General features: G+C 42.8%; 1 protein-coding gene across 1 annotated transcript in view; it reads right to left on the bottom strand.

Annotated features, from left to right (window-relative positions):
* Positions 1 to 9,553: 9,553 nt before the first annotated feature.
* PSMD14 (proteasome 26S subunit, non-ATPase 14) overlaps positions 9,554 to 27,739 on the bottom strand; it is a 58,451-nt gene continuing 40,265 nt past the window's right edge. The window contains exons 6-10 of the mRNA XM_056861288.1: positions 25,612 to 25,719; positions 21,359 to 21,433; positions 17,935 to 18,060; positions 17,112 to 17,174; positions 9,554 to 9,934 (exon numbers count right to left, since the gene is read on the bottom strand). Coding sequence (XP_056717266.1) covers positions 9,836 to 9,934; positions 17,112 to 17,174; positions 17,935 to 18,060; positions 21,359 to 21,433; positions 25,612 to 25,719 — 471 coding nt within the window. The 3' untranslated portion in view covers positions 9,554 to 9,835. The remainder of the gene's footprint in view (positions 9,935 to 17,111; positions 17,175 to 17,934; positions 18,061 to 21,358; positions 21,434 to 25,611; positions 25,720 to 27,739) is intronic.

Below are 27,739 nucleotides of genomic sequence, written 5' to 3'. Positions count from 1 at the left end.
ACAGGATTCTGTACTGGTTCGCCCAGCTGGTCTGCACATGCACAGAAGCCATGAAGATGAACCCACCATACTGCCGGGAACCTTTTCCATTGTATCCCCCAACCATGTAATTCCTTCTTTCAGAATGTGACCTTGGCGCTATTCTTACCAGCCTCCAAGCAAGGTAGACTCTTCTAGTCTGAAAGTTCTTTGAATGAACTAATGAAAAGCGAGGCAACCATTGTTGTTCCAGCACAATTTATGTTTTTATGATATTTGTTGTTTTGATAAGATTTAACAGTTTATAATTTTTATTATTAGCCACCATTGGTACCAAGAAAGCAGAAAGGCAACATAAATGACTGAATAAATTAGACGTTTAGGTAGATAGAAATGTTTACCGCATTTGTATCCTGCCTCCAAGACACTCAGTGTATATAGTTTTCCCTTCCCCAGGTTCCCCTCACAACGCTATCAGATAGCTGCTCTGGGAGTTTGTTGGACTGAAGGTCAACTGATGAGATTCATGGTCAAGGAAGGATGCAGATTTAGGTATCTCTAGTCCAACAGCTGCAGCCCCTAAAGTAGGAGTCCTCAATATGGTGCCCAGGGTACCATGGCTCCTGCTGATACCTTTCCTAGCAGTCACCAAGGGTTTTTAGAAAGTGGGTGGGCCCTGGCAGGTCTTTTGCCCAGCAGGTCTTCTGATTAATCATTGGAAATCTAATTGGCTGTGCAGAGTTTAAAGAAGTTTCTTCAGCAACTGCTGCCTCCGAAGCACAAGGATCTTCACTGTGTTACTGTGTGTGCATGCAAGAAAATGTTTTAAAACAATTGGGTACCTGCAAGGCCTTGAGGAGGGCATCCCGTTCCCCTCCCCCACTGTATCCTCTTCCCCTTTCCTGAAAGCCCCCATAGCTTCTCCCCCTTTCCTGCCCCATCTCCTTTTCGCCCACCAGCCAACCCACTTTCAATCCTCCCCCCTGTCGCGCACAGCTTGTCTGGACTTCAGGAGTTTACCTGGTAGCAACTTCACACCACGCAGTTCTGCTATGTACAGTTTATTCACAATATCTACACAGAGTCCTTTGGCTGTTAACATTCACAGCTCTGAGCATCAGCATGCTCCGCCAGCATATATATTTCAGCAAGAGGTAACTTACATTCACTACACAGACTTATATACACATTCATGACCAATCACAGTTCACCTGAGATGAGTCATTCTGGAAATCCCCATTCCTGGCTGTACAAACTGGATCAGACCAGCATCATCAAATGACTTAGCTGTCACTCTGATCAGTATAATCTGTTTAGCAAACTGCAGACTAGGCATAACTTTGACATATGTTGACATCTTCCATTTTCCCGCCTTCCCTGCCCCTTGCAGCCTGTAACTGGGAAAACTATGGTCCAGTTGCTGAGCCAGGCACAGTTGCACAGTGGGGACTTGCAAGTGGCACCTCATCCACTCCAGAGAGCATTACACTCTACAAATAATAACTTGTTGGTGGCCCCCGGCCCTAAGAGTGTGTGGCTGTCCTTGACAAGGGCCAGGGCTTTTTCAACGCTGGCCTCAGCCTGATGGAATTCCCTTCCTGGTAACATCAGAGCCCTGTGGGACCTTAAGGTTACCTGCCTTGAGCCCGTCCGGGCTGGGAATGAGGGTAAGCTATAAATTTAAATAAAAAATAATAATCTTTGTGTGTCATCTTCCCCACAATATCTCCTCACCTGCAACCCCCATATCATCACTCTCTTATTCTCACCTATCAACCAACCTAACTGTATCTGCCCCCGCTCTTAAGCTAATTTATTATTTATTTACTTCATTTATACCCCACAAAGGGGACCCAGAGCAGTTTATAACGTTCTCCTCTATTTTATCTTCAGGACAACCCTGGGAGCAGGGATGGAGTGGGAGTAGGGTTGCCAGTCCCTCTTCACCACCGGTGGGAGGTTTTTGGGGGTGGAGTCTGAGGAGGGCAGGGTTTGGAGAGGGGATGGACTTCAATGGACTTCAATGCCATACAGTCCCATTGCCAAAGAGGCCATTTTCTCCAGGTGAACTGATCTCTATTGGCTGGAGATCAGTTGTAATAGCAGATCTCCAGCCACCACTTGGAGGTTGGTAACTCTAAGTGGGAGTGAAAAACCCTTGAAAAGGGGCCCTTCCCCAACCATCCCCCTCCCCACAAAGTATGAAAGGAGAGAGGAAGAGTCAGGCTGCCGCCCCTTAGTTTGTAGGATGGTATATAATTTCACATAGATCACATTTCTATCTCACACTCCATGCACATGGGTCTCCCATCCCCGTGCTACCCTGGAAACACTATGAGATACAGGATTGGATCGGTTTTCATGATGAAAAGGGAGGAATGGTCCCTTCTAACTACCAAAAAGGTTATGTTGAGGATCATGGGACCTGCATGGACAAAAGCCATGTGGGAAGCAGACTATAGTAACAGAAAATTAGCTGACAGAGAGAAACAGCTGGCTGGATCCAACCCATATTCTCTTTCTCTCTGAAGCTGGGACAAGAAGGGGGGGTGCCCTCCTTTGTGTGTGTGTATAGAGTGCTGTCAAGTCGCAGCCGACTTATGGTGTCCCTGTAGGATTTTCAAGACAAGAGACGTCCAGAGGTGGTTTTACCATTGCCTGCCTCTGCATGGGCTGAGAGTCCAACTGCGACTGGCCCAAGGTCATCCAGCAGGCTTCATGCGGAGGAGTGGGGAATCGAACCCAGTGCTCCAGATTAGAGTCCCACCACTTGTAATCACTACACTGGCTCTGGTTGTCCTCTTTTACTAGGGGACAGAAACCAGTGTTTCACATGAGGCATTCGGATAACTGGGTGAAAATCTGGTCTATGCGGTACTGTGAGACGACTGCAAAGTATCTTCAGTGAGGTCCCTGTGCTGGTCATTGACCGTAATAAAGAATTGTCTTGTCAGTGAGGTACCAGAACCCCTGCTTTCTGTAAGGAGGGGATGCACAGATTGGAGTGCCCTCAGGATTTAAAAAAAAGTTTTCCAATGTAAATAAAATGCTTCACTCCATAAGATTGTCTGGCTGCCTAAACCATTATACCCAGCAAGGTCACCCTCCTCTTACGTTGAACCAGGCAGAAGTATTTTAAGTGAGGAAGAAAAACAGAGTTGCACTTACCTGTAACTGTTGTTCATCGAGAGGTCTTCTGTTAGGGTTGCCAACCTCCAGGCACTAGCTGGAGATCTCCTGCTATTACAACTGATCTCCAGCCGAAAGGTCAGTTCACCTGGAGAAAATGGCCGCTTTGGCAATTGGACTCTATGGCATTGAAATCCCTCCCCTCCACAAACCCCGCCCTCCTCAGGCTCCGCCCCAAAAACCTCTTGCTGGTTGTGAAGAGGGACCTGGTGACTAGGGTTGCCAACCTCCAGGTAATATATAATAATCATTTGTTGCTTCACAAAGATCATATAATTCATACTTTTTCTTAATTGCAGCTTCAAAATACAAAAATCATAAAGGACTATAGAAAACAAGCAAGACAGGGATCCGGTAAAGTGTCCTGTTTCAAAGTCAATTTTCTTCAGTTGATATATATATAATAGTCCCAAATCATAAGAAAATAATTCTTCTGCTCATCTGAATTATTTTTTTATGATTTGGGACTATTATATATATATATATATATATATATATATATATATATATATATATATATATATATATATATATATATATATATATATATATATATATATATAATAGTCCCAAATCATAAAAAAATAATTCAGATGAGCAGAAGAATTATTTTCTTATGATTTGGGACTATTATATATATATCAACTGAAGAAAATTGACTTTGAAACAGGACACTTCACCAGATTCCTGTCTTGCTTGTTTTCTATAGTCCTTTATTTTTGTATTTTGAAGCTGCAATTAAGAAAAAGTATGAATTATATGCTCTTTGCGAAGCAACAAATGATTATTATATATTAATTGAATTTATTTCCAAATTGGTGTTATTGATTTATGCTACTGTTTGGCCATAGTGACTGCATACGGTTGACCAACTAATTAATTTGCAGTCCAAGTTTATTATTATCGTAACCTCCAGGTAATAGCAGTAGATCGCCTGCTGTTACAACTGATCTCCAGCCAATAGAGATCAGTTCACCTGGAGAAAACGGCCGCTTTGGCCATTAGACTCTATGGCATTTAAGTCCCTCCCCTCCCAAACCCCGCCCTCCTCAGGCTCCGCCCCAAAAATCTCCTGATAGCGAAGAGGGACCTGGCAACCCTACTGGCAACCTTATCTTCTGGGCCGGCTTCCTGCCCAACGGTCAGTTGATGGAGGGGCTGAGGGGCGCTCCTCCCTCAGTTCTCTCTTCACCGCCACAGAGAGAGGACTCGCTTTGTTTCAGAGCTGCCTTTTTTGTTAGCTCAGAAAAGTTATCTCTTCAGGATTTTATTTCTTTTTTGCCACTGTGGTTTTAACTAATGTGCTCTACTGTGGCACGAAATAATGACTTTTGTTCTCTTTGAGAGATTTGTGCCTTTTCTTCTACTTCAGAAAATATTTTTTCTCTTCAGGATTTTTATTTATTTTTGCCAATGTGGCTTTATTTAATAAATGTGCCAAATATAGAATGAGTAAGGCATAAAATAATGATGGTTGTTCTGTTTAAGAGATTCATGCCTTTTCTTTCTTTAGAAAAGTCCTCTCCAGAATTTGATTTCTTTTATTGCCAATGTAGCTTTATTTAACAAATGTGCCAAATGTACAATGAGTATGGCACAAAATAATAATGGTTGTTCTGTTTGACAGATTGGTGCCTTTTAGTTTACCTCATGCATTGGAGTGCCCTCGGGATTTTTTTAAAAAAAGTTTTCCAATTTAAATAAAATGCTCCACTCCGTAAGATTGTCTGGCTGCCTAAACCATTATACTCAGTAAGGTCACCCACCTCTTACATTGAATCAGGCAGAAGTCTTTTAAGTAAGAACTGAAAACTTGCCAAACCGAAGTCATCCCTCACACAGCAATGATAGTATTAAAGAATACAGTGTAATGAACATTAGACATGCCATTGTAATAAGCGATTCTGTGTACACTTACAGAGGACTTCACCCAGTTGAACTTAGCACATGCTTACAATTGAGCAGAACGTTGCCTGGTTAAATGTCAACCTCCTTGATTTGATGCTCATTTCCAGAAAGCAAGCCCACTGACTTGAAGGGGACTTGCTTCCTTTGTTCCTAAGGATTGGTTCTTGTGCTATTGACTTCAGTGGAATTTAGGAACACTCAATTTCTATTGCACCCAAAAGTCTGCGAAATGTTTTAAAGCTCGTGACAGTATGAGATAGGCAGTGCCTACCAAAACACAGGAAAATGTGCCACTCAGATCAGAATACGTTTTAGAGAAAAAATATTTTGAGCGCAGTCCAGCCCAACAAAGACCCTTGTTGTGCAGTGAAAGAGATTTAAGTACAAGCTCTTTCCCACTGAAGCAGAGAAGACTGAGGCCATTTATGCATGGGAGGTTTTGCCTTGGGTTTGCCGCTCCCTAGATGCATTTTCCCCATCTAAATTCTCAAAACTCTGCATGGGGGCTTATTGTTGAGTTTTGAGAATTTGGATGGGGGAAATGAGCATCTAGAGAGCGGCAAATCCAAGGCAAAACCTCCCATGCATAAATGGCCTGAGAATTGTATTGTTGCTTTGGAGCGGTGTTCTCCCCGGGTTCATCACTGACAAAGACAGGATGGAGACCACGGGCCTTTGTTCTAGCCCTCAGAGCTGTCCTCCTGTTACTAGCCCTGCCAAAGCAAGAGATGTCTACTAACCCCACATTTGCCTGGCAAGATATTTCAAAAATATTGTTAAATCAGAATCACAAGTCACTTGCCTGATAGTTTCCTTAGCACAAATTGCTACAAGATACATTTCTGTGGCTACAATATCATATGGATTATTGTCGAAGCCTTTCACGGTCAGAGTTCATTGGTTCTTGTGGGTTATCTGGAATCTGTCTCAGAGGCACTGTCCTTCAGTGTTACTCCTCTGAAGATCCCTGCCACAGCTGCTGGCGAAACGTCAGGAAAGAAAATACTAAGACCACGGTTACACAGCCTGGATAACCCACAAGAATGGTATTATATTTTGACTTTACAAAACTTGTGGAAGAATCAATTTTATACAGACATGTTGCTGCTGAGAGACTGCTATAAATGCCGGTAAAATTAGCATGTTGGTCTTTTTAATGAAGTATTCTCTCTTATGAATACTATTAAAATATCATGTGTAATTCTGCTTAGGATGATACCCTTACAGTCCAATCCTAGGCAGAGTTACACTCTTTGAAGCCTGTTAACACTCCAACAGACTTATGGTAACTCTCCTTAGGATTGCATTGTTGATGTAATGCAACAGCTGAGTCCATATGATCATTCTTTCCCATGAGTCATTCTGCCAGCAAAGACATCCCTCCAAAGAATTAGCAGCTCCAAAAATTTCAAGAACACAATTTGGCACAGAGCAAGGTATTAAAAGAAACCATCCATTTTTTCATGTTTACTTTTATGCTTTTCCTCAAATCCAAACTCACATCTATATTATCCAATATACACATGATCTTTGGCAGAACGAGAAGAGCGTAGCGAAGAGAAACGTGTTCTGCCAACAAAAAATACACAATAGAGGTCAGCCCTAAGGAACGTTCATGCTAACGCTGCCAACTGTTAGCACTATTAAACAAATTTCATTAGCATCTGCTTGCCAATTAATGTATCTCTAGCTTTGGTCTTATTGCGCCCATCTGAATCCTTGGAGGTAGATTAATGAGTAGATCTTTCTAATACACAGTAAGCCATTAGAACTTCTCATGGAGGCACTGAAAAGGAGGAACTGACAGCCCATCCAGTAGGGATTTGCTGAAATAGTTTGAAGGAAACTTCTCCAGTCATTCCTACTCTTTGCCTGGAAACTCTTCTAAGGCAAAGATGATGAAATCTTGCATTTCACACAAAACATTCCCCTTGCAACCACAAACACTGTTATAGGGCAGTAGCAGGGAAGGCAAGAGGTGCACTAAAAACAAAAGACAGTCCTGCTTTTCATTGTATTTTCCCATTCAAATGAGGGAACAAAAGCAGCCTGTTTTAAACCATGGCTATCTTCTTTTATACCTCCCACGAATAGGACAGCATTTATAAAAACACCACTTTCAGGAAAGGGATTTGTGATTACCAGCACACTGAGCGATCCACTTCTGAAAGTCCGGGGCCTTTTCAAAGTAGTTTGCAATACGGAATGAGGCTGTGCTGCTTGAAATGAAAATCTGTTTGGGTCAAGTGCTTCAGCACTTCTAAAAGTATCTTGCTGGAAACCACAGCTTGCACAGAACCAGTGAGGAGCCAGAGATACAGGCACCTGAACATGAAGATTAACCACATCTGGCTGCCACATGGCTTGAGGGATCCCCCAAAATGTGGCTATTTGATTGGAGAATTGTTACCTTCTCACCCTAATATGTCTTGCTGTTGGCCAGACGATGTAGCACATTCAGCTGCTCTGAATTCAGTGTTTACATCCTTTCTTTAGGAAAAAAATGGCATAAACCTTTCGTTTCTGGCCACACTGATTTAGTCAAAACTTCTAGCATCTATTGACTTTGTATTCAGTCTCTGTCCAAAGTGAAATGAGGAAGTAAAGACTTGGAAGCTGGCACCCCCCCCCTACACCAGACAGCAGGATTGGGAACTCGAACAATGCCATTGAGGCTATCTCTTAACATCAATGCCAACATGCCACTGAAACCAGTTTTGGACTCTGATGAAGACATAACACCGGGCCTCAGGAGACTTAGATGGTCAGATCAACTCAATTCTAAATTTGCTTGTATTTTTGAAAACACTGAAATAGAGTCTCAGAGGTCAGCTCTCCTTAATTCAGATAATGGTGCTTTCAAAATTTTTGAAGGCATAATTGACTATCTTAAACCTAAGCTAATAAACACTAGACCGATTAAACCCATGTTATATCCAAATAATGGCTGGTTCGACCAGGAATGTAAGGCTCTGAAAAAAGAAATTACCTATACAATGAGACAAGCAAGACACACTAACAATGGGTCCGCGATGTCATATCTTCTGAACCTAAGGTATTACCACAAGCTTATAATTAAACAGAAGAAAACTGATTATTCTAAATCGTTATGGAAGGAGCTAGAACTAGCCGTTTCTGAGAAAAATATTTCTGGGAACTCGAACAAGGCATGTTTACATATTGGCAGTGGTGTAATGATGCAATAAATCCGTTACCCAGCAAGGCACCCAAGTGTTTACTGATAAGTGATACGATTCACTTCAAAATGACTGGAAATTTTACATCTCTAACCTAGAAGAAGTCATGTACTGGCATGGTTGTTACCTGATGTCTCCATATATTTGTGCTTTGTTTACAAAATATGGGGGAAAGGAATCTGTGTATTATATGACAGCTTTTGCAAAAACATACGAGCTTGTATTCTGAAAAGATGTGTGTGATGCCTAGTGAAATATCAAAGACTACAATGAAAAAAAATGAACACAAAGCTTCTCAAAATACTGCTTTCAGTGTTTGAAATGTCTGAAAAAAAGTATATATCCTTATTAGAGCATGGAACACTGTCAATGGACAATGCAGCCTGTTTTTTAACTCATTTTCCAGGTTTTCACAGACATTTGAAATACGATCGACATCTCTGACTGATTCCAGGGTTTGAGATACTTCTTTCAGAGACCAAGCTTCCTCTTCACAGTCATCCCACCAATGTGTCCTCTTGGTTCAAATGCAGTGGATCACCCATTATTTAAAATTAGTCAAATTAGCTGCATCTCCTTTTCAAAGTAACACTAAATATCGCTTTCAACTGTTCAGGTTGTTGACTCTCACCCTAGAGAAGTTGTTCATCGAAAGGCTATGGAAAAATTCAAGGTATTTTCAATATTGTTGCTTGTTTTTCTGTTCTGAGCACAGGTTAAAATTTGGAAAGAATGGAAACCAAAACCATCTGACCTGGAGAGCTCTAATCCTGGAGAGCACAGAGGTGAACCAAACAAAACTGCATGGATTGGGTACAACAAGCCATCCGTGGAAGAGGGAGGAAAGAGCAGTTTTGTCCATTCCTCCTTCTTTAGTGTAGCCCCAGGACCCACATAGATTAACAGGGGTCGGAAAGGGCTGTCCTAGAAAGGGGAACATGGGAAAGATCTGTGATAATGACGATGTATCCAGAGCACTGGATTGCACTCTCTGCTCTTCCTAAGCCAGTGAGACTGTGTTTGTTGATAGGCTGAAAACCAAGTTCCTTTCTAAGGCTGAAGAGCGGTTTTTTCCCCTTTTCTTTTTTTGTGTGCAAAATCACATCTATGCCACAGGTTGCCAGGTTTCATTTATGAAGCAGCGACTTATTGAAATATACTCATGTGCATGAATTTTGTATAGCAGCACCAGCATATACCTTTTCTCCTGATTTATGAACAAAACGACATGAATACTAAATGGGTTACAGAGTTTTTTTAAAAATTATGTATGTAGCAACCATCAATATATATAATTACTACTGATTTCCCCTCAAATATTAAATGAAAACATTAACACGCAATTTCCAACTTGGTGTTATTGAACTGTTGGAATCTGTGAAGACACCGGCATTAAAAAAAACCCCAAAGTAATTGCACAACAAAGCTGAAAAGGTGTTACAATGCTGCTCTTAGACTGCAAATGATGCCAGATGTCTTTGACATCCAAATTTATCCCAGTCTCAGTGCTTGAAACAATGGATGATTACAGAAGAAAACAGCATTGACGAGCAAAAGAGTCATTATTTAAACACAACAGTATCCAACATGGCTGCTAAACACTGGACGATGTTGGAAGTCATCAGTACATCCACGTGTTCTTCTAAATGACGTTTTGGGTCCTAAAATAGAAACAGAGGGTGTTATTTATAGGAATTACCACACACCCCTTTTCAACATCACAGTAGCCATTGGCTGTTCTGAGTTTCTAATTGACGACCGAAAGGAGGCTGCTACTAAGCCATCACAACCCCATTTTCTTCTGTTAGCTGTAGTTTCTCATAAAATTCTATGTGCAACTATTTGTTGTTACTGATGGAGATGGCATTACTTTCCACATATATGCCCCCAGGTTGGGTGGCGACTTGCTTTATTCATAGCTAGGGTTGCTAGGTCCCCCCAGTCCCAAGCACAGGATGGGGGTAGGGTTGCCAGATCTGGGTTGGAAAACTCCTGGAGATTTGGGGATGGAGACTGGGGAGGACAGGGACTTCAGTGGGGTACAATCCCATAGAGTCTACCCTCCAAAGCATCCATTTTCTCCAGGGGAAGCAATCTCTAGTCTGGAGATGAGCTGTAATTCCAGGGGATCCCCAGATCCCACCTGGAGGCTGGCATCCCTAATTATACTCCATCTTTCTCCCTAATGGGGACCCAAAGCAGCTTATACTGTTCTCTTCTCCTCCCTTTTATCCTTAAAACAAGCCTGTAGGTTAAAGGCTGAGAGTGTATGGCTGGCCCAAGGTCTGATTTGTGGCCATGGTGTATTTGGATAGGCACATGGAGTCCCCCCCCCCCCCATCCCTCTGTTGGTTTTCAGACACTTGGGCAGCTCAAGTGTGAAAAATGGAATCTGACTTAATGAAAGATCTGCTTTGACCAATAGTTTTGTGAACCCCCAGCGTGGAATGCCCCAAACTTTCTGGATTAGCCCACCTGGAGCTTGAAAACTATGGTTCACTCCACTCTTCTGAATCATCTGCACAACAACAAATGTGCCTCTCTCGGCTTTATGGCAGCAGCATTTAAAACACAGGTGCTGATAATACTAGACATCAGCCTGGATGTTACTTCTGCTCCTCAATTGCAGTTTTAGGCTATGCTACAGATTCTGATCCTGAGTCTGGACTGGCAGGGAGTGGTGTGGGTCCAAGCAACTTACTTATCACCTGGTACATTGGATCACCATGACTGACGCATCAAAACTTCTACAAACTGAATGAATTTGGTGGAACGCGTACTAGATCTATCTATCTGTCTGTCTATCTATCTCTGCTCATACAGCTATAGCCTTGAGCAGAAAATAAAATAATAAAAATGCCTTTGTGTTATTCTTTTGGTATTTAGTTATTGCCCCTATAAAGTTTGCCACAGACAGAGTAACAGAATCATTTGTATCTGATAATAGCCATGTTCCATGCTCCCTCATACTGCCAGATGCCTTGTTGGATATTTCCCTATTTTTAAATTAAGGATTAATTAAATTGGCCCTCAAGCTCATTAAATATAGGACACTCCATGATCATACATTTGACAGTTTCAGCATTGTCATGTGAGCATTATACATGTTCTATTTGAGTATGGCGCTTTTTTAAATCTGCCCTCCAAAACTGCCAAAGGAAGGACATTCATTCTTGCCAAAGTAAAAGCTCTTCTGAGCTTTGGCATTGTCAGGAGATAGAAATACTTGGCAGTTGCAGCGGAAGGGCAACACCCCAAAAGGAAGCTGAGCATACCCTACAAGCCCTAACAAATGTACTGTTAGTTTCCAATTCCTTTATTCACATTTTGAGTAGCCTAGTTATTTCTAAGATATCTATAGTCTTTACTGTGTCATTTGTAATTCCTAGACATTTCATTTTCCTTTCCCATAAATAATCCCATTGGCTAATGTGAGCACCTGTCTGTACAAGTCCAAGTAAAGTAGGCCTCCGCACAGATGTTAAGATCTTAACTTTCCAAAGGAATGCTTTAATCCATGCCTTAGCCTCCACTGATGATTCACCCAATTCAGCTCTCCGTGCTATGCCCAAGACACATCTAGGAGTAGCCAGTAAGAGTCGGAAAAAGAATGCAGCCCATTTTCTCAGATGGAAGGGAAAGTCCGTGCCGGCGTGGGGGAGGGGGCGTTCCCAGGGGTGGAGCTGCCTTTGAGCAGCTTCCTATTCCCGTTTGCCCCGGGAACACCCCCTTGATCTGTGGCGTGATTGCACCACCTTTTTTGGTGGCGCAGCCTCACTGTGTGCCCAGCAGACAGCAGATCTACCCCCGCCCTTCAGCAACAGGCTCTCAAAAGTTAAAAGCCTTGAAGACCTTGAAAGAGGCAAACAAGACAAAGCAAACGAAGCAAAACAAAAACAGAACAGAGCAAAATCCTCCCTTCGAAGGCAGAAACTGACTAAAAAATTCTTTCTAGCTTGTTTCTTCCACTCAACCCTCTCACCACTCTGTGTGTGTGTGTGTGTGTGTGTGTGTAAAGTGCCTTCAAGTCGCAGCCGACTTATGGCGACCCCCTTTTGGGGTTTTCACGGCAAGAGCCTAACAGAGGTGGTTTGCCAGTGCTTTCCTCTGCACAGCAACCCTGGACTTCCTTGGTGGTCTCCCATCCAAATACTAACGGGGGCTGACCCTGCTTAGCTTCTGCGATCTGACGAGATCAGGCTAGCCTGGGCCTTCCAGGTCAGGGCCTCACCACTCTGCCACACCCTAATAAGAGAGGGAGGAGGGAGATTTCTGAAACAAATTCTAAGTTAAACACTTAGCTTATAGGTGAGGAGTACAAGGCAGTATCTCCCCTCGCCAGCTGTACAGCTGTCACCCAAAAGCAGAAGCCTTCGGCATTCACCTCAGCATCAACTTTGCTCCAGCTCGCTGTATAAGAATTTTAGGGAGGCAGAGCAGCAAATGCTTATTTTTAACTCCCTTAATAATGTGAAAACCAGCCAGCTAAACGCTAACAAATAAAGATAATAAAACTAAAAGATAATAAAGCTAAAGATAAAGTAAAATAAAACACTGAAGCGGAGCACCGCCACAACACTGTTCTCAGGTCAACCGGAAGTCCACGTACTAGTTTTCCAGCAGCCTAAGCTCAAACTCACTTTTATGCTCCGTTTACCACAGAGCTCACAATTAGAGGACAAACACTACATGGGATGCACAGACACATAATTCTTACAAAACAGATTTTTATAAACTGAAAAAGCTACCTTGGAGACCACAACCGAAACAAGGAAGAGTGATGGGATGGGTGTGTAGAGTTACTGAAACCACAAAACCTTCTCTACACACCAGCTGCTCTCTCTCCTACACAAGAAATGGGAGCACCCCATCCTCACCATTTTTGACTGCAGCCTCCAAGTCTGCTTTTCATTTGTCGCACGTTGGCTTGGCCATTATTTGTAACAGAAAATCTATAAAATGAGTATCTGCCTAATAAACAATGCTGTCTATATGTTTAAAAATATCATGTTCATAAGAGTTACTTAACTAAGTATGCATTAAAGAAGCGTCCATTATAGCACAGCCTTTTCCTCCTTATTCATTTACTGAGTTCGTTAATGAAATCTGGGCTCTATTGAAATCAGTGGGAACTATGCCATTTGCTTCCAATGGAACTGGGACTTCATCCCATGTTATTTTAAGATATCCTCACTCAAAACAAAAGCACTTTCCAATTAAACAAATGAAAACAAACCATAAAATACAGATAGAAAAAAAAAACAGGTCTCACTTACCTGTAACTGATGTTCATTGAGGTCTTCTGTGCAGGCACACATTGGGACAGTGCACAGCACACCGGCTCTCTACAGCTGTTGCCGCCCAAGGTGGTCACATGTCCTGACGCTGCTGCACCCCTCCCTTCAGTTTCTACTGAGCCGCCGGCGTCTCTCACCCATACTACTGCATGAGGAGAGTTTGCAGCGGGGTAGGAGGAAGGGAATGTGTGCCTGCTCAGAAGACCTCAGTGGACATCAGTTACAGGTAAGTGAAACCTGTTTTTCATTTTTGATCTTCTGTGCAGTCCCCCTATTGGGATTTTAACAAGCTTCTTACATGGTGGTGGGTCAAAGCTCTCCTTAGGAGTTGAAGACGGAGTGTATGATGGCCTTTCCCACCTGGGTCGCCTTTCTTGCCTGCAGGTCCAGGATATAGTGCTTGACAAAGGTAGCTACTGATGACCAGTAGCAGCTCTGCAGATCTCCAGCAATCAAATGCCGTTGAGGAATGCTGCTGAACATGCCTGTGCCCTAGTTGAATGGGCCCTCAGGACCAGCAGGCAAGGAAGTCCTGCAAGCTCATAATACCTCCTGATAGCAAGAACTAACCACCTAGACAACATCTGTGACGTTGCTCTTTTCCCTTTGTTCGGGCCAGAATGGCACACAAACAATGCTGAATCTTTCCTGAACTCCTTAGATCTTTCTAAATAAAATAACAAGGCTCACCTCACCTCAAGTGTGTGCAGCACCCTTTCACCATCTGATGTAGGCTTTGTGGAAAAGGTTGGTAAATCAACTCTTGTGACAAATGGAATTTCGAAATCACCTTAGGCATAAACTGAACGCTAGGCCTCAGGACTGCCCTTTCTGGTGAGACCTTCAGAAAGCAAGGATCTATGCTAAGGGAAGCAATCTCACTGATCCTTCACACTGAGGTGATAGCAACTAGGAAGCAGATCTTCATGGTCAATAAACCAAGTGAGGTAGTGGCCAAGGGTTCAAAGGGTTTCGACATTAGCTTCACTAACACCAAGGACAACGACCATTGTGGAACTATGGGCACCCTGGGCAAATATGAACTAAACAAGTCCTTGAGAAATCGATTTGAAATCCTATGGGAGAACACTGTGGAACTTCCTACCCCTTCGTGGGGAAGGCTGAAATAGCGGCCATATGAACTTTTACAGATGTAAAACTCAACCCTGTTGCCTTCTGTGCAGGAAGACATGGAACTACACGGAAGACACAGCGATGTACAACTGAATACAGATTGTGCTTCCAGAACGACAACGAAGAAAAGACAGAGTAACAGTAGACTTCTTTCTCTAACAGCAATGAAGAAGAAACCGAAGGGAGGGGGCACAGCAGTGTCAGGACCTGTGACCACCTTGGGTAGAAATGGGTGTATGGAGCCAACGTGCTATGCCCCCTAGTGGTCAGAAGGCCTGCACAGAGCAGTCCCAATGGGGGACTGCACAGATCACCGAAAATGAACAGTGAGATGGGGGGGGGGGGGGACGCTGAAGGAAAGCTAAAAATGCTCTTTTTAAAGAACTTTCTAACTTGCAAGCAAAATACAAACTTGTGCTTTGCCATGGAATTACATGTAGATCTGCATACTTGCAACATGGTTCAGTCAAGGAGTTTTATGCTTCTCAATGAAGACTCCATTTTGCTTCATGTGACTGCTTTCTAGCATGAATCTGACAAGAAAACCTTTGACAGATCCTAAGCGCCTTACCCTAAAGTTGTTCTTTCCAGTCCTCCTTTTCTGAACACATATAAACACATGTAGCTGCCTCATAATGAGTATGGCCCTTGGTCTATCAAGGCCAAAAAGGTCCATGCTGACTCGCAGAGGTTGAGGATTGAAACTGGGACCTTCTGCAAGCCAAGCAGATACTCTGTCACTGATCTATGAGCCCTCCTCAAAGCCAACTACTACTTCCCAGCTCTTGAACTGTACTTCTAGGTATGAACCCCCCCCCCAGTAAGCCCCAATGCATTGCAAAAGATTCAGCAAAATGAAAAGAAGGAACGATTCCTTGGCTAAGGAAAATGTCTTGCATTCAATTTCATTTGCTGCCATTAAATTTATGGGCTGTGCCCTATCAAGTATTCCAAGGGGGCAGACTGCCCTCCCAGCACTTCTGACACCTGCAGAGCTTTTCAGAAAGCAGTCAGGGCCATTGTAAGGTAGGGCTTCTTACTGGCTGCCCTCATTCAAATGAAAGGGTTTCCCACGGCTGCAATAGCAGCAACAGCCCCTTGGAGGATCGGGTGGACTGGTAAGGACCTGTGGTTCCTTCAGGCTCCCTTCTCATTCCCCGATCTCTTTCTCCCTTCCTCTTTTTAATTCCCCTTCTGTGATCCTTTTGCAAAGTGATACGGGAACTGATAGTGTTTCACTTCACCTTCTGCAGCGGCCATTTCAGATCTGGCTCCACCTCCTACGGTGGCTGTTTCAAGGTGCGCTTGCCACCCCCTCTCAAAATTCCCCAAGTGCCTGCAGTCTGTACCATACTGTACATTTATAAATACTACACAGGGAAAAGATGGACTTGATCATTATTCATGAATGTGCCTGTGTTTTACATTGGGAAGGAAGAAAGTAACATGGAGCTATGTGCAAGTGGGTCCTCAAAAGTACAGTAAGCTTAAATGATTGAGAACCACTGCTTTAGAGTATTCAACATATTTGAGCCTTACAGCACCCAGTAAAGTAGGTAAATACTACTGGGGGGCTGACACAAAGTCCTACGGACACCTAATTAATTCAAGGCAGAAGTGACATCTGAAGGAGGGACTTTTCTGTTTGAAGATATTTCATTACACTAGCTCTTACTTCCAAGACAGATTTTCAAATTGCTACCTAGAGATTTCACCTGTACCTTAAACTCAGCGCAACAGGTGAAAAGTGTCGGTGGAACAAAGGTCGGTGGAAAGTGTCGGTGGAACCCCCCCTCCCCTGAATCTACTGATTTAAAAGTAGGTTTGATGACCAGCAGGGCATCTCTGGGCTACAACCTGGCTACCCTATTTTTAAATAACCATGCTTAGAATTACTTTGTAAACTTTGCTACTACAAGAGGAGGAGTTACTTACTAAATACACACACACACACACACACACACACACACATATTATGTATGTATATAATAGGTCTTCACTATTGCAATAATGAACCTAAAATGAAGGAAAATCAGATTGCTTAGGGGCTGCGCATGCACTGGTAATCAGTTCCACAACTTGCTGGCTGGAGAAATACGTTAAGGCTATTCTTCTGTTGGATGTCCAGCCCCAAAACAGCAGCGCTACGAACTCCTTTTATAGCCTAATGTTCCAGATGGTGTATTTAGAGGCAAGAGGTACCATAACGAAATCATGGCAGGTAACAAACGGCAGCAGTTCTGGCCACTGTTGAGACTACCTTAAGTCACAGACTTGCAATAATTTGCTTCAGTGGAAATAAGTGAACGTAAGGAATTAAAAGGAGAGGGGGACCTTATCGGCATGCGACTAAACAAAAATATACAAACCATGTTATTTCGCATCAGTATAATTCATCACACCTCACCTGCTTGCCAACATTTTTTATTGCCAGCTGTTCAGGTGTCATCTTATCTTCTTCCTCTACAGCCTGGGAAGGAAATGAGGGAAAGGTTAGCGGCTTGAGATCTTATTAATTCCAGAGCCAAAAACATTTAAACGCTATTTTCTTAAAACCGAACATAAAGCTACAGCATCTTTTAAAAAAGTACACATCCAGTGGGCGTTAAAAAAAGCTAAAGTATGTTGGTTTCAGGAAGTTCAGAAGCACTAAGTCATGCGCATAAGGATAACAGCAAAGACCCATGCTCTGCATTTATTTGTGTGGGATCCAGCCTCATTCCTCAATTCAAGACTTCTATCGAGAGGATACTGCACCTCCATATTTTGGTAGCAAGAAAACCATGGTAGCTCTTCCACCATACATCCCCACTGATATTGTAAGTGCTCTGAGCGTGAGTATTTCTTATACAGTGTCAGCATTTCCAAAACTGGGAGGGGGGTATCCAGGGGCCCCTAGGGATCCATGAGCATACTCCAGGTGCCTTTGTAAGGACCAAGGACCAGTCTTTTCCATGCCATTTGGCTAGAATGAAAAGAAAGCCCTCTCCTTTTTTATAGGAAAGCAGGTAGGGACTCTCCACTTTGAGGAAAGGGGACTGAATCATCTTTTTGCTCTTTCAAAGGGCAGGAGTTCATCCAACAGCCATTGCCTCCAGTCATCTAGTTGACAGATCACCTCAGAACACAAGCCAGAAGATGTGATGACTGGCTGACCAATACCTCAGCCCTAGGAACTCTAACTGGTGAACTGGCACCAACTCCTGAGAGACACAGGGTGACTGTGGTACCTTGTTATAATTCTTTGCTAACTCCAGCATTTCCTTCACCACTGTTTCATTAAGTTTGCAGTGCTCGCTGTAGTCTTGGAGAGTTAACCCTTCCATCCAACTCTTCTTATGCAAATTCAGCAACATCTGAATAAAACAAAGCAGGAACAAAACAAAAAAACACCACCACAGTTACAAAACAGTGGGGGGGAAAGGGTATCAGATTTCAGAAGACACTCAGATGGACAAAATATAGATACAAACTCAGTCAATTAAAGTTGTGGAGAATTTTGCCATGGTTAAGTGCAGGTATAATGGTAGTTGAAACCTTTAAAGCAAATTCAGTTCTGCAACAGGATCTGAACTGTAAAAGACAGTAGCAGGATAGACGAGTAATCCTGCAGATGTTTTGTGTCTTTTGGTATTTGTAATGATCATTGCCAAGAGATAGGAAAGTTTCTGGTGATGGGAAGGCATTTGGAACATTGCTGTCATGTTTGAATTATACGGGGCCTCTGACAGATGACTTTTTTTCCTGTTGCACAGATAGAATCCTTACCCTACTCATGAGTACCTATACCCTTGGAGATGATTTGATACGACAGAAACTGTTTGGGATATAAAGTAATAGAGAAACTGGAGGTTACCCTCACAGGGAGATTTTGAAAGACCTTGATTAAGTGCTAAAAATTGATTGTGATCATGCGGTTTCAAGGCCTTCAGCCAGACCATCAGCTTCCAACACATAATTGGTGTCAGAATTGCTGAGGTCCCATTCTCAGTCATGAGAACAAAGTCACGGACGTGGGGAAATGGACATCACACTGAAAGGATGCCAGCACACTGGGCAAAGGCCATACACGCAAATGGAAACATCCCTGATTCCAAAAATCTTTTTTCTTGTCACACTCAGCAATTACTGTTATCACCTTAGCAAAAATGCTAGCAGTGAAATGAAGGAAGATAGAATTAACCTGAGGACATTTTTTAAGGTCCAGACTCCAGAAGGTGGAGCAAAAAAAAGCAAAAATTTAGTACAGGAACCAACATGTGAAGGAACAGCTCTGAATCTGTGTAGCTTAATGCCTTGCAAATACTTATGAACTAAATACAACCCCTATGCGAACACACCGATCTCACGTTATCAAATCTGTCTGCTTGTGCATATCACAAGTTTGTTAGGGGTTTTTCAAAGCAGCAAAAGAATTTAACACCTTTGAGTCTTGCAAGCCCAAAGGAATTGACTCTGAGTGAGAAGAGCGGATTCTGCCTGGACTCATCACCGTCAGTAAAATTACAGACATTTTGGCAGGTGACGGAACACTGCCTTTTGTTAATTTCCATGCAGTTACAAGGATGGCAAAAACAGCAGGACATTTGAACCGAGGCATTAAGTCAACCTTAATGCTAACGATCAACAAACCAGGTGGAGTGCGTTGTGAACACCATATCCTACATTGATCTGGTGCACTGGGGAGAGGTTAGTAGACTGGAACAATATTTCATCCTTTCATCCTTCCCAACACTATTTCATCCTTCTCTCACCATATCCCTTCCCCTTTCTTCCCTGCTTCCTTCTCTCTTTTCTACTCATCAACCAACTTTTCTTTTATCTGCCCCCCCACTTACCGGTCTTCACTCTTATTATTTACTTACTTCATTTATACCCCACCTTCGTTCCCAATGGGGACCCAAAGTAGTTCACACCATTCTCCTCTCTTCCATTTTATACTCACAACAACCATGTGAGGTAAATTAGGCTAAGACAATGGCTGGCCCAAGATGGGTGCACAGCCCACTGCTGGGTCAGTCCAGCCCAAGTTGCACAAGTTGGGTGTAGGCTGACACTGGGCCCAAGCAAGTTTTGTGGCATCAAGTTGTAGCCACTGCCACACCTGCGTGAGTTACACAAATTGCAAGGTGGCCAGCTGCCTGGTTGTTGTTGCTGGGCCTGATAAGCCTTCCCCTCCAGGTCAAAAAGGAGGAGAAGCAGGGGTCAACATGGGAGGCCAAAATAGCGCTGGAAAGGGCCTTGTCACCACCCACTCTTCCTTTTACTGACCCAAGCCAAGGTTTGAAGGCCAGCAATATTGTTGTGGTTGCCTAACACCACCCACAATGGCCAGAGGGGATTTCCCCTCTTAAAGGTACACACTAAACAGATGGTCATATTAAGCGTACTCTTGCCTGGAAAACAAGGATCTTATTTTATCGTGCATACCTTCACAACTTCAAGGAAACACATTTGACGCCCGCCTTTGTATCCTGTCATTTCTCCAGGGAGTCCAGAGTTCCTCCCCTCCTACCAAATCAGCTCCCATGCTGGTGGGGTGGGATAGTGGGTGGGAAGAGATACTTGCCCAAGATTACCCAGTGAACTCTGTAGGCGAGTGGGAATTTGAGCCGGGATCTCTCCAGCCCTAGGACAACACTCGCAACTCCTGGAAGATTCTTTGGAATATATAGCTGGTCCCACAGCTTGCCTCCTCATGCCCACGGACACTGGGAGGCAGAAGCATATTTACAATCTGTACTGCGGCAGCTGCATGAACTTATGTCCGTACACAGTTCAAAGTGCTGCTTTTGACATTTAAAGCTCCCTAAAGCACAGGTACGCAACCCCCCCCCCCATGTCTTCCGTTTGCAGCCTGTTAAGGTGAGTACATAATGTCCTTAGAGGTTACAGCTGTGAGCTTTCAGCATGAAGGTTGTTCCAGTGGTGGTCCTGATGTTAAGGCTTATGTCCCCCGGGCTGATCCAATAGTGTTCCACCAGGCAGGGATTTGAGGTTCCCCGAAAAGCAGGCCTTCTTCAACAGGCCTTTCACAGAAAGCCACAACCTTTTCTGGCAATTTGACCAGCGTGTTGACTTGCATGCAACTTCCAAGTACAGCTGAATTGGCTTTGGAAACTTTTCTACATAGTCTGCTTTTACAACATTAATTTGAATTTTGTAAGGTACTTTGGACCAAGCAAGACACTAGGATATAAGCTTTTAAAAATAATAATAATAAATGCAAGAAAATTAACAGGTTCGTTGAAGAAACAGAAGATAAGCTCACTGAAGGATGAGGCTTTAAAGAACAGAATACCCACTTCTTTTCATAATTTAAACCATATAAGTAAGACAGATTGATTTCCACCAACAACTTATTTAGCATTCCTTGGTTATGCATGCAGATGTGTTCTGGAGGAAATGCAGTTTCCTAGAAGAGTTCCGAATGAGGTTTGTGTGAAGGGGGCAGTGCATTTACTATATGAAATACAGGACAGGAGGGGAAAATGCAATAGAAAATGAAAACAAAAGAGATCAGAAGTTAAAATTCAGATGACAGCACCGCTGCATGCCTCTAAACTGTTTAAATAATTTGCAATGACCTTTTTTTAAAATACACTCTAAAGCAAATAACTGAAAATATCACAGGGGGGGGGAAAATAAACTTGCCTTCTGTTCTAGCTCATTCTTTCTGTAGTTGATAGTAATGGAATAGTAATGCCTATTCAGACCATGTATTAAAGCCTAGAAAAAGAACACACAGAAAAAAAGATAAATAAAATTTCTCTGAGCATATCCAGAAAGAGGCAGAACTCTAGAATGCTGGAGTTCACGAGATCCAGTCTTCGCCAGCACTCCATCCACCAATTTTTGTTTGTGCACTTTACAAAAAAAAAAGCATTTATTTCCCAGCGGACACAGTTATGCAAGATACTTGGCTCTTACAAAGTTCATTTCAAACATTTATATGGGACAACCCAACTTTTCTTCCATCTTTTCTTGATGACCTCTTGACGTTGAAAATCATCCTTTCTGTTTAGAAGGGTTCACAACAAGGTGCATAATCACAGTAATCTTTACAACAGCCATGCAAGGAAGGCCAGCATTACCGTCATCATGAAGCAGCTAAAGGCAGAGGCTAAGGGAACAGCACCTTGCCGAAACACAGGTGCACGGATGTAGCTAGAGTTCAAGTGGGGACCTCAGGATGCACTTGAGCATTCTGCAGTCGGCAAAGCCTAGTGACATTAACAGGCAGTCTCTTACATGAAATGTTGAGGCAAAGTTTTTCCGTGTGTCCCTGTGAGCTTCAGATTCCCACCTTTTGGTTGTTTGTTTAAAGCTGCCTTGAGCCAAGAGGAAAGGAGGGGTACAAATATTAAAATAAGTAAAGTGACCTGCTCCCACTCTATGGGAAGGGCCCCTGGAAGAGGTGAGGGGAACCGCTGCCCTCTAAAGCTTTTCGGAGGTGCAGTAAATTTGTTTAATTCACCAGGACTTTTAATGGAGGGTAGGCTACAGGCGTTTTATTAGGTTGGGGGTGTAATTGGGGGGCTAACAGTTTTAATCTTGTGTCGTAAGCCACTGGGAAAGGAGGATGTGTAGTGTGTCTTCACGCATGCTCTAAATCTTGCTGTGTTCCTGCAACTTCATCAAAACACACTACGCATTTCCTAAGGATGTGACAGAAGGGTGAAATGGACAAAAAGACAAATTAGGAACTTGTTGCAAGACAGGACTGATTCTTGCAACAGTGGGCAGCCCAGAATTTTAATTTGAGCAACCATGCAAAAGGGGGGGAGGAATCATAAAGCCCAACACAACGAGATCTGGAGATCTGGGAGGGGTCGTGGCTCAGTAGCTTCATGTTCATGTGAGATCAAATTATGCTCTTTCTACAATAGTTAAATTCTTCTTGGAGTATCTGCCTTATGCATTTTAAAAAGTTAAATACATTTGTGCAACTGCTTCGGGCCAGGATTCAAAGAAATGTTAAATGTTCACAAAGGACAGCAACACCCGCAAGTGGGAGTATGCTATTTGATGAGTGGTTTTGTTTTGTTCTTTGCTTTTTGCATTCTAGCCATTCCCCACTGCGGAAAACACAAGTTGCCTTTGAAGCCACAAAAGCACCTTGTCACTTCCGAGATGGGAGCTGCCGCAATCAACTATCATGCTGAGAGGGCTATCACCCCTAACGCAAGCACATCACTTCTTTGAATCCTGCCCTCCATTTTGTAAGGACTGCCACACATTAAGCTGAGGTGAATGAAAAAAAAAAGTGGGGAAATACGCAGAAGGTTCAATATTGGCTTAAAATCAGCAACACACCAGGGCCGCCAGAAGTAGGATATGCTTTCAATGGCTGTTTGGAGACCAGGCTATAACTTAACTTTCTAAAGGGAAAAATAATAATAATAATGAAGCAGTAGGATACTGTGGGGGGTTTACACAAGAGGTCATTACATACAACCTAAAAAAAGCCCAGTAATGTATTCTCTGGAAAGATACAAGCACGGGCTTGCCTGCATCCAATCAAAAAAACATTAGTGGGTTCTTTCATAACTCATTATACTTTGCGGTTTGCGCTAGCTCAAATAAAGAGCACCACCCTTCTGCCTTTTTAAACAGAAATTCTGCTACGTGCACCGAGATCTTTTGTTAAGCTACTGTTCGACGGAGAACGCGTGACAAAACACTCAAGCAGCGTTTTGATGTCAGAGGGGTTTAACTATGACTAGATCAGAAGTCTCCAAGGTGAGAACGAGAGCTGGAGCCTCTGATTCCAGCTTGATGGGGGGGACTGCGCTGTTTTCAAATGCAAGGGCAGTGTTTACAGCATACGTCGCTATTAGTGCTCTCGTAATTAATCTTCAGAGAAATCATTAGGCTTCTTAGTCGCAACTATCTGGGCCTTTTAAAACGCATTCTGAAGGGAAAAAATCATAATTTTTTTGGCAGCATTGTCATTAGCGCACGAGCATGGCGACGACAAAGAGGTTAATCATTCATGAGGGAAAGCTTGTTGAAGAAACAAGATGCTTTCCACAGAGAAAGCCCCCGCCCCGCCTCCAACCTTAATCACAGAGAACTGAAAACCAAATGCCAGCCACCGTCTTTGGACAAGATTTATTTGGGAGTACGCTGAACTGATCCAATTCCCTTTTCCCCCTAGAAGCTGCATCAAAACATAAAATTTATGCACATATAGAAGTGAAGATTGAGGTTCACGTTTTGTAAAGGCTGGTGCAAACGTAACAGAGAGAACTTCAAAGGCTGAGCTACAAACTATACACTGTAACAAAATAATTACGTTTATTGCAAGGTGTACACTATAAAATTGTTAAAAAATACAGGGCCTGGAATACAGGCTACATATAAAAATATCAGTTATAAAATTCTTATACACAGTTGATAAACAATCAATGTAAATGACCAATGCTAGACCAGACACGTTTCGGCCTGAATAGGTCTTCCTTAGTGATCATAAATATAGAAAGTTAAAAAAAACACATATGGAAATAAACCTTATGAGATATTTTAATCTAATAGTTTATGTGGCTTGATGTAAACTCTTAACCCAAATCGTGGGTCTTGCCACATGGACTCACACAATCTGCTACAGAATTAACAATGAATCCAGATGTGTGTACATCAACCCATGATAAATCTAATTGGCAAACGTAACAGCCCTGATCTCCTATTATCAGTTCTCCTGCTTTCAGTTTTAGAAAGCTTTACTGATTTATTTAGAGGATATATATGTAAGACTGCATTATATAGCAGCCAGAAGCAGCAGCTGAAGTAGCAGAAGCAGAAGAAGAGTTGTTTTTATATGCCGACTTTCTCTGCCACTTAAGAAAAAATCAAACCGGCTTACAATCACCTTCCTTTCCCCTCCCCACAACAGACACCCTGTGAGGTAGGTGGGGCTGAGAAAGTGTGACTAGCCCAAGGTCACTCAGCTGGCTCCGGGTGTAAGAGCGGAGAAACAAATCCAGTTCACCAGGTTAGCCTCCGCCACTCATGTGGAGGAATGGGGAATCAAACCCGGTTCTCCAGATCAGAATCCACCACTCTAAACCACTGCTCTTAACCACTACACCAAGGAAATATATTTCGGATTGGTTGCTATCCTAAATCATGCTTATTTAGAAGATCCACTAAAATAAACTGTATTCCCAGAAATGCACAACTATAAGCCTTTTCAGATATTCATTTGGTTCCAAGATTATAACAATTCGAGACTACGAGAGAGATCCTTTCATTGTGGGAAGGGGATAAGCAGCGGACTCAGGAGTTAACAGGAGCTAACAGTTCACTCACTGCTTTCTATCTGCAGTGGCTAGAGGCATGGGAAGAGGTACCCAAGTCCAAGACATGCTCCTAATTTCCCCTTGAATAGGATCCCAGAGATGGAAAAAACACTAGTATGTTTTTTCAAAGGTGTGTGAGTCTGAAATAGCCTTGCTGATCTGCTCACATGTTTCTGGTTTTAGGGATATAGTCTAACTACTTGTAAGACTATAGTCTGATTGCTTTTATGGTCTTCAGCATGCATAGAAAAACCGTAAGACCAACAGGAAAAAAAGAAAAGCTATTGAGCAAGCACTGAGAAAGGTCTGAGTAGTGGAAAACTAATCTGCATATGTTCTTGAATAACATAAAACCGTACCAAAAAGATATAGCAATGGTAACACAAAATAAACCTATTATATACACTCGTTCCGTATGAAATGCAGCTGTATCTTCATAGCAATATTTAGCATTGTCGATACCTGATATGTGGTGTTCTAAATTCTTTTCCTTTTAAATATATACGGAAGAAAAATGGGCACAAAATGGTCAGCGATTATATTTTGAGCCACAAGAATCACGCACATCTCAAGGTGAACACACCAATACCAAACAATGAATTTTACCTGGATAGATGGCTTGTTTAAGTGACCCAGATTTGAAGTTGTTTGTCTTGGTTCATGTCCCAAGACCATCATATTAGCATTGATCAATCTGAAGGCATCGATAACAACCTGTAAAAACAAGACGCCAAAGTCAATTCTTTGCAGAAGGTGCAAGCGACTGCGCCAACCGAGTAGTGGACAAGTCACGATCAACTCACATCTGAGTTTTGGCAGCTTTCCAGAAAATTATTTAATTATAATATTAATTTAAAAAGAGAAAGCCTCCCGCTGACCATGCCAGCAGCCCACTAATTCTTATCCTATATTGTAAGGTGACACCAATTACCGCACGTTTCAAGGAAGGGAAAATAAATTTAAGCTTTTTATACTTCAGGAGCTAAGTATACATTTCTTTCTCTATATACGTATACACACACACACACACAGGCCATGTAACTTTAAAGACATGTATATATTTGTCACCTACATCTTACCTAGTCAAATTGAATGACAGAGAGACTAAAACTGAAAGTGAGCACAAGCTAAGGGACTGTGTTTAAAGCCCAGCCCTGTCACATCAATTATACCACTGGAATACTTGAAATGACAACAAAATTATAGTCAGCAAGGAACTTGCCCCGTGCCTTCCCTTCTAGTCAGATGCTTTTTACTCCCCGCAAGTAAGAAAGAGGTTATAAACTGTCGGATGGATTATGACCACCTTGTCAGTGTCACGGCCAGGAGTAAAACAGAGGGAGGGGGGGGAGAGAAGGGGGGGGAATCAAGGTCAACTTGCGGCAGAAAAAATTTAGAAGGCAACTTTCAGAACTTCATTACTTATTTTTGTTTTGCTTCTATAAGACTCTACAAATTATGGACTTATGTGCTCTGCTGATTTTGTCCAAGGACCTTTCAGAAAGCACTGACTGCAAAACTGAGGGGTAGACCCTATCTAGTATGAGAATGACGTGGGGCTCTCACACACCGTTGCTGCCTCCTCTCCCCCACTGCCACCCAAAGTGCCCCTCCAAATCGTATCGGGGGGGGTCAATGACCCCCCCCCAAGAATAGCTTTGAGGAGGGACAAAATGTGAGGTGATAACTGGCAGAAATTGCATTCCCCCTTCCCCCCATTCCACTGGTGGAAGTGTCTAAGTTAGGCTCCTCCCTAACAAATCTTCATCTGAGATGAGACAACAGTACAATCACCAGTGCAAAAGCTACAAATCTAACTGCTCCAGTTCATATCTCAGTTTAGCTACAAAGTCATTAAGTGGCCTTAACAAGCTACAATCCCTGATCTCCTATTTGCAACACAAGTAAATACTGACCCTCCATAGAGGTGTCCCCCGCCCTTTTTGTAAAGCTTACAGAGATAATGTGAAGTACTTTGAAAATCCGAGGTTGGCATCTCTTTCATCGAGAGAGCGTTCAAAGACAGAACAAAAACTGTGTTGCTATGTAAAACTGTTTACACCCACACACAACCAAGGCAGCTATGGAAGTCCAGAGGCAGGATGAAGGCATCTACGGCAACCACTATGGCCAAGACCACTTAAAGTGTAAAGACAGTGTGTAGATTTCTACATGCCAATTGTACAAATGCCTGTGGATACAGGTGCGCACATTGAAGCTGTAGCCAGTTAGGGCTTCTCAGCACATGTATGTGCAGCTAGACAGATGAACATGAGATCATGGTTTTATGCCTCTTTCTTTATGCAAGGCCTTTCCAGGTAGGACTGGCATTTGAACCAATTTTACACTGAGGCCAGGAAACTGTTAAGAGCTCAAGAGCAAACCTTCCAGGGCTCATTCTCAGGAGATTTTGTGAAATGGACGAAAAGCAGCAAGAAGGAGTAAGAAAGATCAATGATGCAAAGGTTAGAAGTCTGACATGGGCCTGATAGGACTGAGCTGAATGAGGTTAAATACAAAACCAGAGACCAGCAAAGCAAAAAGATTGCCATATCTTGCTAGAGAAACTGTATGGCCCTGCCCTTTAGCTGGTACCTGAAGGCAGCAGAGATGGCATAATTATCTACGAACTGGAATGTGAAGGCTGGAACAACTTTTAGGAGATTATATCCCCTTTGTGTCTCAGCGGCTGCAGTGAGAGATTAACAAAAGCCTTACTAACAGCCTTACTGAC

Source organism: Euleptes europaea, chromosome 15, assembly GCF_029931775.1.
Source record: "Euleptes europaea isolate rEulEur1 chromosome 15, rEulEur1.hap1, whole genome shotgun sequence".
Classification (NCBI taxonomy): Eukaryota; Metazoa; Chordata; class Lepidosauria; order Squamata; family Sphaerodactylidae; genus Euleptes; species Euleptes europaea.
This window is presented reverse-complemented; position numbering and strand designations above follow the sequence as displayed.